At 40.0% G+C, this 15,025-nt stretch overlaps 1 protein-coding gene across 3 annotated transcripts in view; it reads left to right on the top strand.

Annotated features, from left to right (window-relative positions):
- The window catches only part of ttbk1a (tau tubulin kinase 1a), a 52,504-nt gene that overhangs the window by 17,596 nt on the left and 19,883 nt on the right, over positions 1-15,025 (top strand). For all 3 annotated transcript variants that reach the window (XM_026171994.1, XM_026171993.1, XM_026171995.1), the window contains 8 exons: positions 3,729-3,794; positions 4,381-4,473; positions 5,130-5,255; positions 5,336-5,490; positions 5,717-5,921; positions 7,207-7,379; positions 8,076-8,416; positions 11,003-11,184. In XM_026171994.1, coding sequence (XP_026027779.1) covers positions 3,729-3,794; positions 4,381-4,473; positions 5,130-5,255; positions 5,336-5,490; positions 5,717-5,921; positions 7,207-7,379; positions 8,076-8,416; positions 11,003-11,184 — 1,341 coding nt within the window. The remainder of the gene's footprint in view (positions 1-3,728; positions 3,795-4,380; positions 4,474-5,129; positions 5,256-5,335; positions 5,491-5,716; positions 5,922-7,206; positions 7,380-8,075; positions 8,417-11,002; positions 11,185-15,025) is intronic.

Below are 15,025 nucleotides of genomic sequence, written 5' to 3'. Positions count from 1 at the left end.
ACAGAGTATATTCCCAAAAGTCTTAGGGATCATCAACATGTTTTCTGGCAAAACTGAGACAAGCCTTTGTGTTCCTTTTGCTTAGCAGTGGTTTTCGTCTTGGAACTCAAATGGCCACAAAGGCCATTTCTGCCCAGTGTCTTTCTTATGGTGGAGTCATGGACGCTGACCTTAACTGAGGCAAGCGAGGCCTTTAGTTCTTTGGATGTTGTTCTGGGATCTTTTGTGACCTCTTGGATGAGTTGTCACTGCGCTTCTGGGGTAATTTAGGTTGGCTGTATACTCCTGGGAAGGTTCACCACTGGTCCGTGTTTTTGCCATTTGTGGATAATGGCCCTGACTGTGTTTGGTTGGAGTCCCACAGCTTTAGAAATGGCTTTAAAACCTTTTCTGGGCTGAGAGCTCTCAGTTACTTTGTTTCTCATTTGTTCCTGAATTTTTTTGGATTGTGGCATGATGTCTGGCTTTTGGGGAGCTTTTGGTCTACTCCACTTTATCAGGCAGGTCCTTTTTAAATTGATTTCTTGATTGAGAACAGGTGTGGCAGTAATCAGGGCTCAGTATGTCTAGAACAACTCAACTTAGCTTTCCAAAGATGTGATATAGATTTTTATTCTGACATTTCAGAATTATACAAAAAGGCCCTTTTCAGGGAACACAAAATGGGTTAACAATTTAAAGCTGTTCCGCAGCAATGGAGGTTGATCAAGCCTTAAAAGCTGGTGCTACTAATTCCTACAGGTGTTGTAATTTTTCTAGATTACTTACAACCCCCTCTGTCTGTATAAAAGCAGTGGTGGAACACACTGTGGTACCATACCCTTGTGAGCTTTAGTTGAACAATATTGTACGGCAAAAAGTAGTGTGTTGCCACAAAGATGTCAAGAAAAAGAAAATTAACAATGGAAGAGAGACAGACCATCATAGCACTTAAAAGAGTATGTCTTTTCTACAGAGAAATTGCAAATAAAGTCAAGGTGTCAGTGAGTACAGTTTCCTTCATCATCCAAAGGCACTCAGAAACAAACTGACAGCAAGAGGTCTGACAGACCCAAAGACACAACTGATTCAGAGGACAGCTTGTTTGATAGGTGGCTCGCAGGACAACAGCTTTGAGCACAGCTTAATAGTGGTCGTATAAGCAAGTCTCAGTTTCAACTGTGAAAATAAGACTTCAAGCTGTAGGTTTGACAGGATGAGTTGCAGCAAGAGAGCCATTGCTAAGACGTGAGAATAAAACAAAGGGACATGCCTGGACACCGCCATTGGACTACTGAAGACTGGAAGAAAGTATTATGGAGGGATAAATCAAAATTTGAAATCTTTGATTCATCATTCAGGATCTTTGTACACCGTCGAGTAAGCGTGAGGATGGTTCCACAGTGTGTGGCATCAACTGCCAAATGAAGGAAGGAGGAAGTGTGATGATCTGGGGCTGTTTTGCTGGATCCAGGGTCAGTGACTTGTACAAAGTGAAAGGCACCCTGAACCAAAACAGCTACCGCAGCATTCTGCAGCGCCATGCAGTACCCTCTGGTATGCACCTAGTTGGTCAGGGGTTCATCCTACAGCAAGATAATGACCCAAAACATAAGTCCAAGCCATACCAGAACTACCTCAGGAAGAAATAACATGATGGTGAGCTTGAAAACATGAAGTGGCAGCACAGTCTCCAGATTTGAACCCCATCGAGCTGGTTTGGGATGAACTGGATGGAAGAGTGAAAGCAAAGCAACAGACAAAGTCCACATTTATGGGAACTTCTGCAACAGATATGGGAACAACTTTCTGAAGAATATTTGATTTCTATTGTAGAAAGAATGCCACGGGTGTGTTCAGCTGTTATAGCTGCCAAAGGTGGCTGCTTTGATGAGTCAAAGTTTAGAATATATTTTGGTCTATAAATTGATTCCATGATTTCTTTTTTAACTCCAATTGCTTATTTGTACTATGCTTTCATTTCAGAGTGCAACGGGCCAATACACTGCATAGTTTTCAATAAAAAATTGGAAAAACTTGTGTGTTCTTAAACTTTCGTCCTGTAGTGTAGGTTTGGATTTTTTTGACTCTTAACAATAAACACCTTAATTTAGAAACTGCATTTTGCATTTATTTCTGTTATCCTTCTAATTAATTGCTTTTTCATGTCACTGTATTAAGTTATCGGCTAGTAGGTGTCTTGCTTCTGTGTGGCAGAAGCAAGTACTTTTTTATGGTGAGACTAAAGGCCCTTTCACAGCGGATGTCTGAAATCTCAAAAATTGAATGTGTCAAGAATATTTTTCAGGCTCACCAAGTCAAGTATTCTTACTCATTAACACCACCAACACAAATTTGTGGCATTTATTTTTTCGAACCAAATCGATTTTTCCAATTTTTTGGGATACCAATGAATAGATCTGACTAAGATCACTGTATTTGGCAACAAGTGCACTAATAGCACAAATCTTGCACCTTTACTGAGTATACAAGGATATGGTAATAGTAAAATGATACAATTGTGTTCCCAAATCTGCTAAAAAGACTTCAAACTGCCTCTCTGACATCCTGAAATATGTACGAATGCAGCTCCAATTCTGGGATCAAACCATAATATTCTCTAGCAGCCGCCCTCTTGTGGGAACTGGATGAACCCAGAATATCAGTTTGTTCCTTTTCTCGTTTAGGAACATCAGGACCAGTTCGTTATCCCTTCATCACAACTTCATTTTTTTCTGTCTGTTTTTGAGGATGAATTTTACGCACCCATATACACACATTTGGTGTGTATATGGGTTACATGGGAAGATCCGTAAAATTTGGAATTTCATGTTGTTTTACACAACAAATTCAGTGTGCCTTTAGACTAACTGTCCAATAAATGTATAGATAGAAAAGTACATAAAGCAATTTATTAATTGATGTAAATCTAAAGACTCAAAGTTGAGTCATAAAAATGAATAAAAGTTAATTGTGTCTTTTTAAAAATGTATTTTTTATCTCATATAGTTATTTATATAAACATATATACATAGATAAAGGCATTACGCAATCTACATATAATATCCAAATGCATAACCAGATTTTAACACTACTATTAAGAATAGGTCATAAAAAACAGCCCAAAAAACAAATTTGAATAATATTAAAGTGGAATTATGTAAATTGATACTTGCGTGTGCAGATCTCTCTGATGATGTGTGTTCGTCTGCTGGTGTCTTTGTGTCTTATTTTGCTTATTTTTCTTTTGATGTCAGAAACACGTGTATAACGATCACATTGATGTTAAACAGGATTGCATCTGTTTCTTTCTAAAGCTCCTGTACTACAGAGTTATGTTGACACTGGGTTGAATGTTTGATGCTATATATCCACTTGATCGTTTTGTTTACAAGTTACATGTTTTTAATGATTTATTTTGTCACAATACTTACAGTTTATTTTCATGCCAACACATAGGGTATGCTATGTGTTGATATATGTCTATTGGGGTGCCCAAATTTATGCATCTGTCTAATTTTGTTATGATGCATATTGTATGTTAATCCAATAAACTTTATGTTATTGCTGAATCACTACTTTTTCCATAAGGAATGACATATATTAAAAGGAAGCCAATCACCCAATGATAAACACAAATTCAAAAAAAATAATAAGAGAGATTCCCAATCTTTTTCATATTAGTGTAACTGGATGTGAACTGGATGCATGTTGTTGCAACTGCTGACTTTTTTGCATCCTCTTTTTAGCCAAGAACTGTGGCAGGTTTTAGAGGGACCGTCCGCTACGCTTCAGTCAATGCTCACAAAAACAAGGTCAGTACTGTTTGTTTGTCTTTAAAGTATAACCTCTGAGTTGGCTGCAGAGTTGGTGGTGAGCCTCTTGTACCTAGAAATGGTGCAAGAGGCTGGGAGAAGCAACATGGATTTGTGAGGTAGAAGTTACCACTCTACCATCTACTGAAGAACAAACTGTGGTAGAGGACCTTGGTACTCCCTAGCCCAGAGCTCTCAGTTCAAGTGCATGAGACAGATCATTCTGCTCCTTTTTATTGATAAACAAATATAACAAATATACACATCAAATTGCCATCGTTGTTCTATATTTATATTTTTGTAGGAATTTTGCCTTTTTGCAGTTTTAATGATTATGCTCCTGAACACACAGCCAATGTGCAGATTTTGTTTACAAAAGTTGCTTCATACTTGTGAAAGATAAATGCAACTCAAGCTAGTCTGATTTGATACTGAAACACCTAACCTTAATGCAATAAATATTCCATTAGATTACCTGTCACCCCACAACACCGTCTTAATTAGCGATTTTAATGACACAAGTCAGAATGTGAACATTCTGTTTAGAATGTTATGCTAACAATGTCTTCCTGTTGTGCTCCTCCAGGAAATGGGTCGCCATGATGACCTTTGGTCATTGTTTTACATGCTGGTGGAGTTTGCTGTTGGGCAGCTGCCTTGGAGAAAGATCAAGGATAAGGTCAGAAGGTTTCTTGTTTCTAGTTTTTATGAGATGAGATAGCCTTTGTATCCACCTTAGTTACTATTACTTGTTTTGGTAGTGCCTCCATGAATCATACAAGGTGTTAAACATATTTAACATTTTGTCCTGCTTCTTTAAATACATCTATGTTTTAAAAACGTCTGTCTGTGAGCTTACATTATCCAAAAAGCAGTCAGAATTTGATCTGTTTTGATCAATGTATATATATATATATATATATATATATATGTACAAGCGGCAGAAATGAGCTTTCTCCAAAGTTTGGCTGGCCTCTCCCTTAGAGATTGTGTGAGAGGTTCGGCCATCCGGGAGGGGCTCAGAGTAGAGCCGCTGCTGCTCCACATCGAAAGGAGCCAGCTGAGGTGGTTCGGGCATCTGACAAGGATGCCTCCTGGGCGCCTCCTGGGTGAGGCCCCGGGGCAGACCCAGGACACGCTGGAGAGATTATATCTCTCGGCTGGCCTGGGAACGCCTTGGTGTTCCCCCGGATAAGCTGGAGGAGGTGGCTGGGGAGAGGGAGGTCTGGGCCTCTCTGCTTAGGCTGCTGCCCCCGCAACCCGGCCTCGGATAAAGTGGATGAAGATGGATGGATGTATATATGTATATATATTGTTGTCTTTTTTTCTGTTTAGGAACAAGTTGGTCAAATTAAAGAGCGTTATGACCATCAGCTGCTGCTCAAACACATGCCTTCAGAGTTTAAAATCTTTCTGGACCATGTCCTGGCCCTGGACTACTACACTAAACCAGATTACCAGGTAGATATAATAAAAGTTCAGAGGAGCAGTCTAATATTGAGACTTTGATTCACATTCATAAATTTGTGTATTTTTTCCAGCTGCTGATGTCAGTGTTTGAGAACAGTATGAAGGAGCGAATCATTACAGAGAATGAACCCTTTGATTGGGAAAAGGGAGGAAGTGATGTCACGCTGTCAACCAGTGCCTCCACCCAACCACAGCACAACACCCGACCTACTGCAGCCATGGTGGGGTAAGAACAAGCTGCAACCTCCTGTAAAATAAGTCTGAAATAGAAGTGCCAAAAAGGGAAGTTTCTCTAACAGCCACTTGCCATTTTTCTTTGATTTGTAAAGCTATGCAGACTGTATTAGAAATAATTTGGTTAATATACCATAACAAAAAAGTTTTGTAAATTGCAAAAGTATTTCTGAAATAACAGCATCTATGTAAAGATTTGCTATATTCTGTGTCCATAGAGCCATTGTGACTCCAGTTCCTGGAGACCTACAGAGGGAGAACACCGATGTTCAAGACGAGCATCTCAGTGATCAGGAAAATGCTCCTCCACCTCCACCGAGCCGACCCCCTGGGGAAACCAGTGTCCAGCATCCTGGAGAGACTGGAGAAGGCTGGGATGACACAGACTTTAACCGCAATAGACTCAGGATCAGCCTAACCAAGGTATGAACCATCAGTTATAGGTTTTGGTAATGCCACAGTCCCATTAAATCGACCCCAGAATCAGACTCTGGAGGCCTTAGTTAGCATGCTAAGGAGGTACTACAATTAGGAGACTTAAAATGTGGCTTGTTTGGAAGAATTTACAGGAGGGGAAAACCTTGAAAAATAAAAATGGTAGCACAGTTTATATTTGCTAAACTGTGTCAAACCACAAGCCTTCTAGAACATTGTCCATTGGATAGACATGACCAAAGTGGAGGTTGGGCCATAACACAGCATGTCAGTACAAACACTGACTGTCAAGCAGAGTGGTGATGATTTGGGCTTTTTTTTAACTTGGTCCAAATGGGATCATACAACAGATAATGATCCCAAGCACACTAGCTTGGGATCATTATCTACAGCAGAATGACTGTGAATAATCAAGGTTAGCTCTCTCGTCTTGCCTGGAAACACCTCAGTGTATCCCTGGATAACCTAGAGGAGGGGGTCTAGGTTTCTCTGCCCATGGGTAGCAGAAGAAAATGGATGTATGGCTGGACAATTTGAGAGACTGATTAAGCTATAGAGAAAACAATTACTTTGAGTTATTGCTGCTAAAGGTAGTTCTACCTGCTACTGAATCAGGGAGTGTACTTTTTAATAGGACTGCATGAAGTCCTGTGGAAATCCCTGAGATTTCACATGGACTTTTTTCATTAGAAACATAAGCAACATTCTTATGCAATTATTAGTTGATAAAAACAAAAAGTGGATTGCCTGAAAATATTTTTGTCATTACAGCCTTTTAGATGATTCTAAAATGTGTTAGTTGTTTAGTCTTAAGACATTTTGGTTCACATGAACCTTCTGCCAAGTCACTATCAGTGACTGCCCTCAACTCTACCCATATACTATCAGAAAATGTCATTTTTCTTTTTTCTTATTTTTTCTTCTTGCAAGTTTTGAAGTCTTGTACAAAAAAAAAAGAATCACTGGTATCAAAATGTATTAGTTTTATCTCCAAAAAACGTTTCTTTTGCTTGTCTCCAAAACATCACGTTAGCTTTTAGGCTTAGGGTTGCTGTTATTTATGCTTCTGACTTAATTCCAGAAAGTTGATTCTGTTCATCTGGACGTAGCATTTTCAGTGGGAGAAACATTTTGTCACTTATCCAAACTCGCTCACCCATTTCCTTACCTGGATGATTGACCATGCATCAAGACAATGTTGACTTAAGGAAGTCGTTTTAGAGTTGCCTTCGAGAGTGTTTAAATGGTTGCTCACTTTTTTATCATTCCTCAGGGGGCTCAGGAAGAGGAAGCAATTCGAGGGGCCTGTCCAGTGTCTCCTGTACGAGGTGTAGGACCCGAGTCCCCAACAGGACAGGGTCGGTCCTTACGATATCGGCGGGTCAACAGCCCAGAATCTGATCGTCTTTCTGCAGCTGAGGGCCGGGCTGACGCCTATGGACAGAGGTGACAGTAAAGTATAGAAAACAACAAAGGTGGTTTTAGGTGAAGAGACAGCGTTTCATGTTACTTTTGGTAACAAACAACAAATATGAAAACATTTTCCAGTTTAAAAAATAAACATAAGCCAAACTCAACCTGCCGATTGAAAAATAAAATCACACCAAAGATTAGAATTAATTAATTATGAGGCCTTTGCTCTAAAAGAATTTGATCTCAACTTTTTGAATCCACATAAATCAGAAATGTACAAAAGAGGTTCAACTAGATTTGAATGACTTGGATTTGGCTCTGAGATTTTGCTTGATTTTGATTGTTGAGAATTCATTTGGATACACTCCAAAGACCGAATCTTTTTAATGTGAAACTTGGCTTCAAAGTTTCTGTTACCATGACTTGACTTGGACGTGTCTGAACTGACCGAGGTTTGTAATGGACTTCACATTCTGTATATCATATGTTTTATATGATATGGATCGGTGGTGAACCGAGACTTAATGTTTCCTTTGAAAAATCAACTAGTCTGGGCTATATTTAAAATTGACTTCGTTTTACCCTTAAGAAGTTTAAACCTGAGCTTTAAATTGAACTGAATAATGAAACAAAAAGTTGAAAAAGTATTTTTACCAGGTTGTTAAGCTGTAGAAGAGTCATAGTCCCATATCCTTCTATTTTGTACACATTTGTTTGTGTGTCCACCAGGTCTAGGATGGACATCCTCGGTTCTCCATCTCGTCACGTCTACTCCTCCCAGCCGGCTCAGATGCTGTCTGTTGACCCCGGCTGCCGTGGAGATCGTCAGGTCAGTGGCCGTCAGGAAGTGTCCGTGGCATCCGTCGACCAGGAGGCCCACAGCAACGCCTTTATTCGTTCTGTACCGCTGGCAGAGGAGGAAGACTTTGATAGCAAAGAGTGGGTGATCATTGACAAAGAGGCAGAGCTGCGAGACTTTCTTCCAACCACGTCAGGAACTACTGACGAGGAGCCTGAGGAGCTACGCCCTCTGGAGGAACAGGAGGAGAGGAGGCGACTCAGGGCTGGAGGTAGGAGATAAAAAGAAGCTTTTTAGTCATAAAACTGAAATGAACAGGATAAATATAATAAAAATGGTTGGTTCATCAGAGCAGGGCACTATTTGAAATGTTTCAGTGCTAGTGTTAATCTGAAACCTTAGCTTTGGTGCCATCTTCCATAAGTTTGGTTGTTACCTAGGAGCTGATAGGATAGGAGCCCTGTTCTATTGACAAAATAGGTCTCTTTAAAAGTGGTGAATTCTAAGTGGATTGGAAGCAAGTCTCCATTTTATCAACAGTCATTAATAAAAAAAATAACCTACTGAATTATTAGGAAAACAAAAATGAAAACCAGACTAATTAAAGTGCTAAATCTATCAAATAGAGGCAGAATGAGGGAATTCAACAAATAAAACAAGTGTTTTGATGGAAATTATGAAACATCTAATTGGGTTGTTGTCTGTGACATAATACCACCCTGAAAGTCAGAGCCATTCCTTTTGGGGAAATATTGTATTACAGTTTCGCTCAAATGCTAAAACACATTTCACAAACGTTTCCACCATGTTCCCCAATGTCTAAACACAACACCCTTTTCTAAAGCTACATAAACACAACCACACCTTCCCACTGCAAAACTCAAACATTCACACCAAAAGAGCAGCTTGAAGCTTTCAAAAATGTTAACATTTTAAACACTGTAGACATTTAAAAAGTGGTCACTGTTGGTGGTGAATCACTCTCTGATTTGGTTTGTTCTGTGGAAGCGGACATTGTCCCAAATGATCACATAAATGTGATGTGCGGGCCCAGGATGGTGTTGTTGGCGGTCCAGGAGGATGTCTTTTAGCTCCTCTAGGAAGGTGAGGAGACGTTGGGTGTTGTAAGACCCAAGGACAGCAAGCCCCTCCGAACATTGTCTCGTCAATGCTCTCAAAGTTGACATTATCGGCAATGACTTTGTCTCTGATCTCCCGGAGTCTGATGAGGTTGTTCCCACGAACCATATCCACAATGAGGGTTTCTTGTTCCGCTGCAAATATGGCAACCCTCCCACCTCTATGTGGCATTCTTTCAACTCTAAAGAAAGAAACATGTGTTGTCAATTGACATGTGTTACAATACAGTCACAACTGATTTGAAACCACTAGACTACTTTCACAGGTTTGTAAAACTGTATTGTGACAAAGAAAGCAATCGAGTACAATACCTGTTGTGTTGTCTGAATGCCCTGATAATGGTGGCCACGGTGAACCTACTCAGGTTTGGACGGACTCTTAGTTCTGCTTCAGACATTGTCATGCCATGGTCAATGACTGTTGCTCGCATCTAGTCCGTAATGATGGTGCGAGGTTGTCTTGCTCTCCCTCCTGGACCTTCTCCTCTCCCATGTTGGCCTCCTCCTCTTCCTCGTTGGCCTGCTCGTCTTCCTCCTCTCATTTGAACTCCTCTTCCTCGTTGGCCTGCTCCTCTTCCTCCTCTCATTTGAACTCCTCTTCCTCGTTGGCCTGCTCCTCTTCCTCCTCTCATTTGAACTCCTCTTCCTCGTTAGCCTGCTCCTCTTCCTCCTCTCATTTGAACTCCTCTTCCTCGTTGGCCTGCTCCTCTTCCTCCTCTCATTTGAACTCCTCTTCCTCGTTGGCCTGCTCCTCTTCCTCCTCTCATTTGAACTCCTCTTCCTCGTTAGCCTGCTCGTCTTCCTCCTCTCATTTGAACTCCTCTTCCTCGTTGGCCTGATCGTCTTCCTCCTCTCATTTGAACTCCTCTTCCTCGTTGGCCTGCTCCTCTTCTTCCAGGGCCAAGCGCTTTGAGGGGTCCCAAAAAAGCGCTATATAAATGCAATCCATTATTATTATTAATAACTCGAAGAATCATTCGCTGTAACAAAGTTACGACTAACTGGCTACCCTTAAATTGCTCAACTGCTCGCTAATGTTATCTTTTTTTAAAGACACTGGACAGTTTTGCAGTGGTTGCACAATAATCTCAAGTTAAATTAAATACCTAGATGTTTTAACTCATTTTTTAAAAATACATTAAAGCATAATTATATAAAAGCAAACTAGAAACTGAGACCATTTGCCTTCAAAGCAAACGTTTTAAACTTAAGGCACAACTTTTACTTTGAAATTGAATGTTCTCTGTTTCTGGTTTGCATCACACTTTTTCACTACCGCTCAATGGTTCAGTGAATGTTTGCAGACAAGTTGGCATCTTGCAAACTGCAAGTGACTGTGGCAGCCTATTAGTGACTAACAGGGAGTTGGGCGTTCGTCTTGTAATCGGAAGGTTGCTGGTTCGAGCCCCGGCTCCGACAGTCTCGGTCGTTGTGTCCTTGGGCAAGACACTTCACCCGTTGCCTACTGGTGGTGGTCAGAGGGCCCGGTGGCGCCACTGTCCGGCAGCCTCGCCTCTGTCAGTGTGCCCCAGGGCGGCTGTGGCTACACTGTAGCTTGCCATTGCCTGTGAATGGGTGAATGACTGAATGTAGTGTAAAGTGCTTTGGGGTCCTTAGGACCAACTAAAGCGCTACACAAATACAGACCATTTACCATTTACCATAAAGTAAACACAAGGAGGTTTTGACTGCAGAATTGTCTTTGGTTTCCTTTGCAGGAGCGGAGCCAGTAGTTCGTCCAAAGACTCACACGCGGGAGAGCAGCCGGGGGATGCTAACGCTAACAGAGGAGGAGGCATCAAGGAAAAGTGGTGGTAGCCCAGCACAGTCGCCCTGTCATTCTCTGCCATCAGGACGTCCTCGCCGGAGAGAGTCTGAGCCCACTGGACCTCAGAGACCGGTAAGAGACCCAGCCAGCCAATAACACAAGTTTAGTTCTTTGATGGCATGTTTGCGGACAAATGAGCGGGCTTGACGACTGCAAAAGAGGTTTATTCTTTGATGTCAGTATGTGATTCTGACTGCTCAGACACTGACATATCGAGGCATAGTGCACGCTCCGGCTCATTTATCTGCCTGCCAACATACAACTTAAAAGACAAATCCAGCATGATCAGAGGTTTTGCAAATTTATATTCTTCCCTCTTTATCAGTGATGATGATTTACAATTTACTTTAAGAGTCTTTAAAGTGGTGCCAATTTATAAGTTGGTTGTGCAGGAAAAAAACACGTGTTGGAATGGAAACACTTGTTACAAGTGTAAAGGTGCCCTTAGGCATTCAATGGCCACTAAGTCAGACTGTGGTGGTGCTGAGAAACACAAACTGCTGGATAAATTAAGCAAGAAACTTGAATTTAGAAATTGGACACTAATATTTTCTGTTTGTAGACATGAAAGAGCATGTTGAGGCAGACCATTTTTGGAACATCCAGCTGTCCCATCCATCTCTATGTCCATCTGTCCATCCATCCATCAATCCATCCACCTTCTTCAAACTTATCTCAAAACCTTTATTCTTATACTGATGAGTATATATTTTTTTTTATCACAATTAGTTAATTCAATCAGTGTTCGCCTTACTAAAATATGATCTAAAGTTAACACACAAAGAGACTAGTTAAATTAAGAAATGCCTAATCAAACAACAAGTAATCAAGACGAGGAATATGTGCTTTCCTTCTTCTTCTCTATATCCTTCATATCGTAATCATGGGACTGCTACAGACTTCAAGTGCAATAGAACAATAATGCAGGAATCTGTCTATAGATTGCAGAGAATCAGACAGTCCACGTACTTTTTGGATAATGAGCAAAATATTTCGGGTCATGCTGGACTTGTCCTAAAAAGACCACGGTGATAAGAGGGGAACAGACACCAGACACCTGAGTTTGTTTTCAGATTCGAGGCAGCTCTGTCTTGAGCACCAGTCACATGTACAGTAGTTGTTCTGTTCAATTACCAGCATCCAAAAGATCCTCTGGCAGGTTAAATGCTGACCTTAAAGTAAAGCTGAACTCCGATAGCTTGCTCACAGCTTGTCTTTAGGCTAGATAGCTAATTGTTTTTTTTAGCAAATTTTAATTAGCCAATTTTTAAAATTAAATACTTGTAAGCAATGCTGAAAATACATTGCTTGGTACAGAAAATATCAAAAAAATCACCAGACCTGGGAAATCAAAACAATAGTAATTTTGATAGGATTTAGCTACAGAGTGAGTCAAATTAAGACAGCTACGTTTTAAAATGCTTTACAGACAGGGGATGTCTATACCAAGTGCCTTAGTTCATTTCTTCCCACCGAATGCCAAGATTCGAAATACTCTCTCTTTTTTTCTGTAGGCTAAATTCTGTTTAATAATCATATTATAGTCTCAAAACCACCACCTTTCTTTGAGTGTTGTTTTCTCAGGTTTGTTGAGTGAAGTTCTAGTATTTATTTAGTCTTTTACTAATTAGTATCTGCCTGTGAGGTGCACCTGTACTAGGCAAATCAACCTTGTTAGCATTAGCTGCTAACTGAAAAATTTACCATCTTATCCAAACATGGCCACTTGTGACAGCAGCTGAAATTCTAACATCAAAAATTCAAAATGCAGAGTTGTGTAAAGTCACAGTAGATTTGTCCATATTTTGTGCGTAATCTATGAGACTGACTTCCATTGGGAGTCTGTCATTCTTTGCATTTTTGCATTGTTGTTCATTGGTAAACTACGGTAAAGTAACTATGGTTAAACAAACTGCAGTTTGTTTCAGATATCTAATTACTGTTGCCACAATCAGCTTCATTCTGACCCAGAATATTACTGATGGTTTGTTTTTTACAACTGCCTATGACTCGTGAAACACAGATTTAACTGTGTAGCTGTGAGACTTGTCTCTTTCTAGTCCTTGAGACAGATTGATGTCTTTTCACACAAACACACACTCACGTCTGGTGATATTGTGATTGGGGAAATTTACTCCAGAATAAAAATGGCCGATTTTCCAGAGATTGATCTCATTGAATACATTTTCAGCTGAAGCTGTACATCCAGTGACAAAATTCCCCACTGGAGGAAGTAAAGGTGTGAAGGTTGTTGTAGTGTTGTGTGGGTGGCATTTACTGTTATGATAGCCTAATCTTTATGTTTAGTTGCGTAACCCTATCATTATTTCAATTGATTGTTTATTTTTCATGATCAAGCTCTTTTCCTAATCTCTGAATTCTGGCTTTGTGACATAACGTTTGAAAAGTGTGTTTTGCAGAAGCAACCAATAATGGTGTTCTTGTCTGGTTATAGGGTGATAAAAAGAAAACACATCTTTCTTGTGCTTTCTTCATGGTGAAATGCAATAGATTTGTGAATGAAAGCTGTAATGTAGATGAATGTTGTTGCAATGGTTGAGTATGTTGAATATTATTATTTCATTTTTGCGTGTTTGGTGTAGGGAAAAAAAGAAAAAATTGTGAAACAAAAAAAGGCTTTTCCAAATGTAAAGCACAATCAAAATATATTTTGTCATGTTAGAGAAGTTTTTCAAAAGTCTGATCATTTTTATGTTGCACTCTGCTCACTGTAATGTCTCATAGATTGAGTCCAAAATAGTTAGCTAAGAAGCCACTAATTGTAGCCGCGTGTGCTGATAGCTGATTGCAACCCGTTGCTTCACTGTTTTGTTGATGGGCAATGTAGGCCTTTCTTTGTCGTGTGAGTGTCCTGCAGAGGTGGCAAAAGTACAGACATTCTGTACTTAAGTAGAAGTACAGATTCTTGAAGTAGTGATTCAAATTCTTTACTCAAGTAAAAGTGAAAAAGTACAGGCTCTGAAATGTACTCCAAGTAAGGAAGTAAAAAGTAGCTCTTTGAAGGACAACTGTGCAAAGCTAACTGAACCTTGTGCTATATTAATGTATTAATGTAATAATAAAATTATATCAGGGAATAAAGACTTTATTTCAGTCTGAATTTGAATTCAAATAATTTAGTCAGGTTGAATTATTTATGTAGAACATGAGCAGAGAAAAAGACAAGCTCTATTTTCTTTCTTTGTACTCAGGAAATGAGTACAGTCAGGGGTTACAGTGGGATTCAGTGGGTGGGGGAACCCTAAAATCAGTTTTGATGGTTCAGTGTGGGGAAAAGAAGCACAGCTCACAATAATTTCTGTTGAGAGCTCCAATAGATTTTCTTAATGAAGAGACTGTGATCTGCTGAACTGCTCTTTGCAGATTTATACACTTGAATTCAACCAGATGTAAGAAGATGTTTCACGAGTGGTCCTGGCTAACTTACATTCTCTGCACTAATAGTTAGGGCTGCCACAAACGATTATTTTGATAGTCGACTAGTCACCGATTATTTTTGCGATTAGTCGACTAATCAGATCATGCATCCATTGGACGTAAAACGTACAGGTTATTGCACCAGCAGCATCTGCTCTTATATAACTATCATTATCTTACAGCTTGAAGTGTTTAAGGTTTGTGCTAACTAAAAATAAAGACAAGATGATAATTTATTAAATTTTAATTAAATTTGCAGATTGTTGTCCAATATGAAAAAACATGAAAAAACATAAACAGCTATTGGGTATGTACAGACCCAATAGCTGTTTCCCAATTCCTAAGCCGCATCCTTTGAAGGACCTGGCCCTTGCCGTCTACGCAGGCCCGGGTCCTTCGAAGACCAATAAGGCTGGAAGTGCGAGGCTGTGAAATGGGATGGTTTAGCCTTCAGATTTGCATCACCAGCTGTCTC

The sequence above is a fragment of the Astatotilapia calliptera genome, chromosome 6 (assembly GCF_900246225.1).
Source record: "Astatotilapia calliptera chromosome 6, fAstCal1.2, whole genome shotgun sequence".
NCBI lineage: Eukaryota > Metazoa > Chordata > Actinopteri > Cichliformes > Cichlidae > Astatotilapia > Astatotilapia calliptera.
Note: the sequence above shows the minus strand (reverse complement) of the source record. Positions and strands in the feature narration are given on the sequence as shown.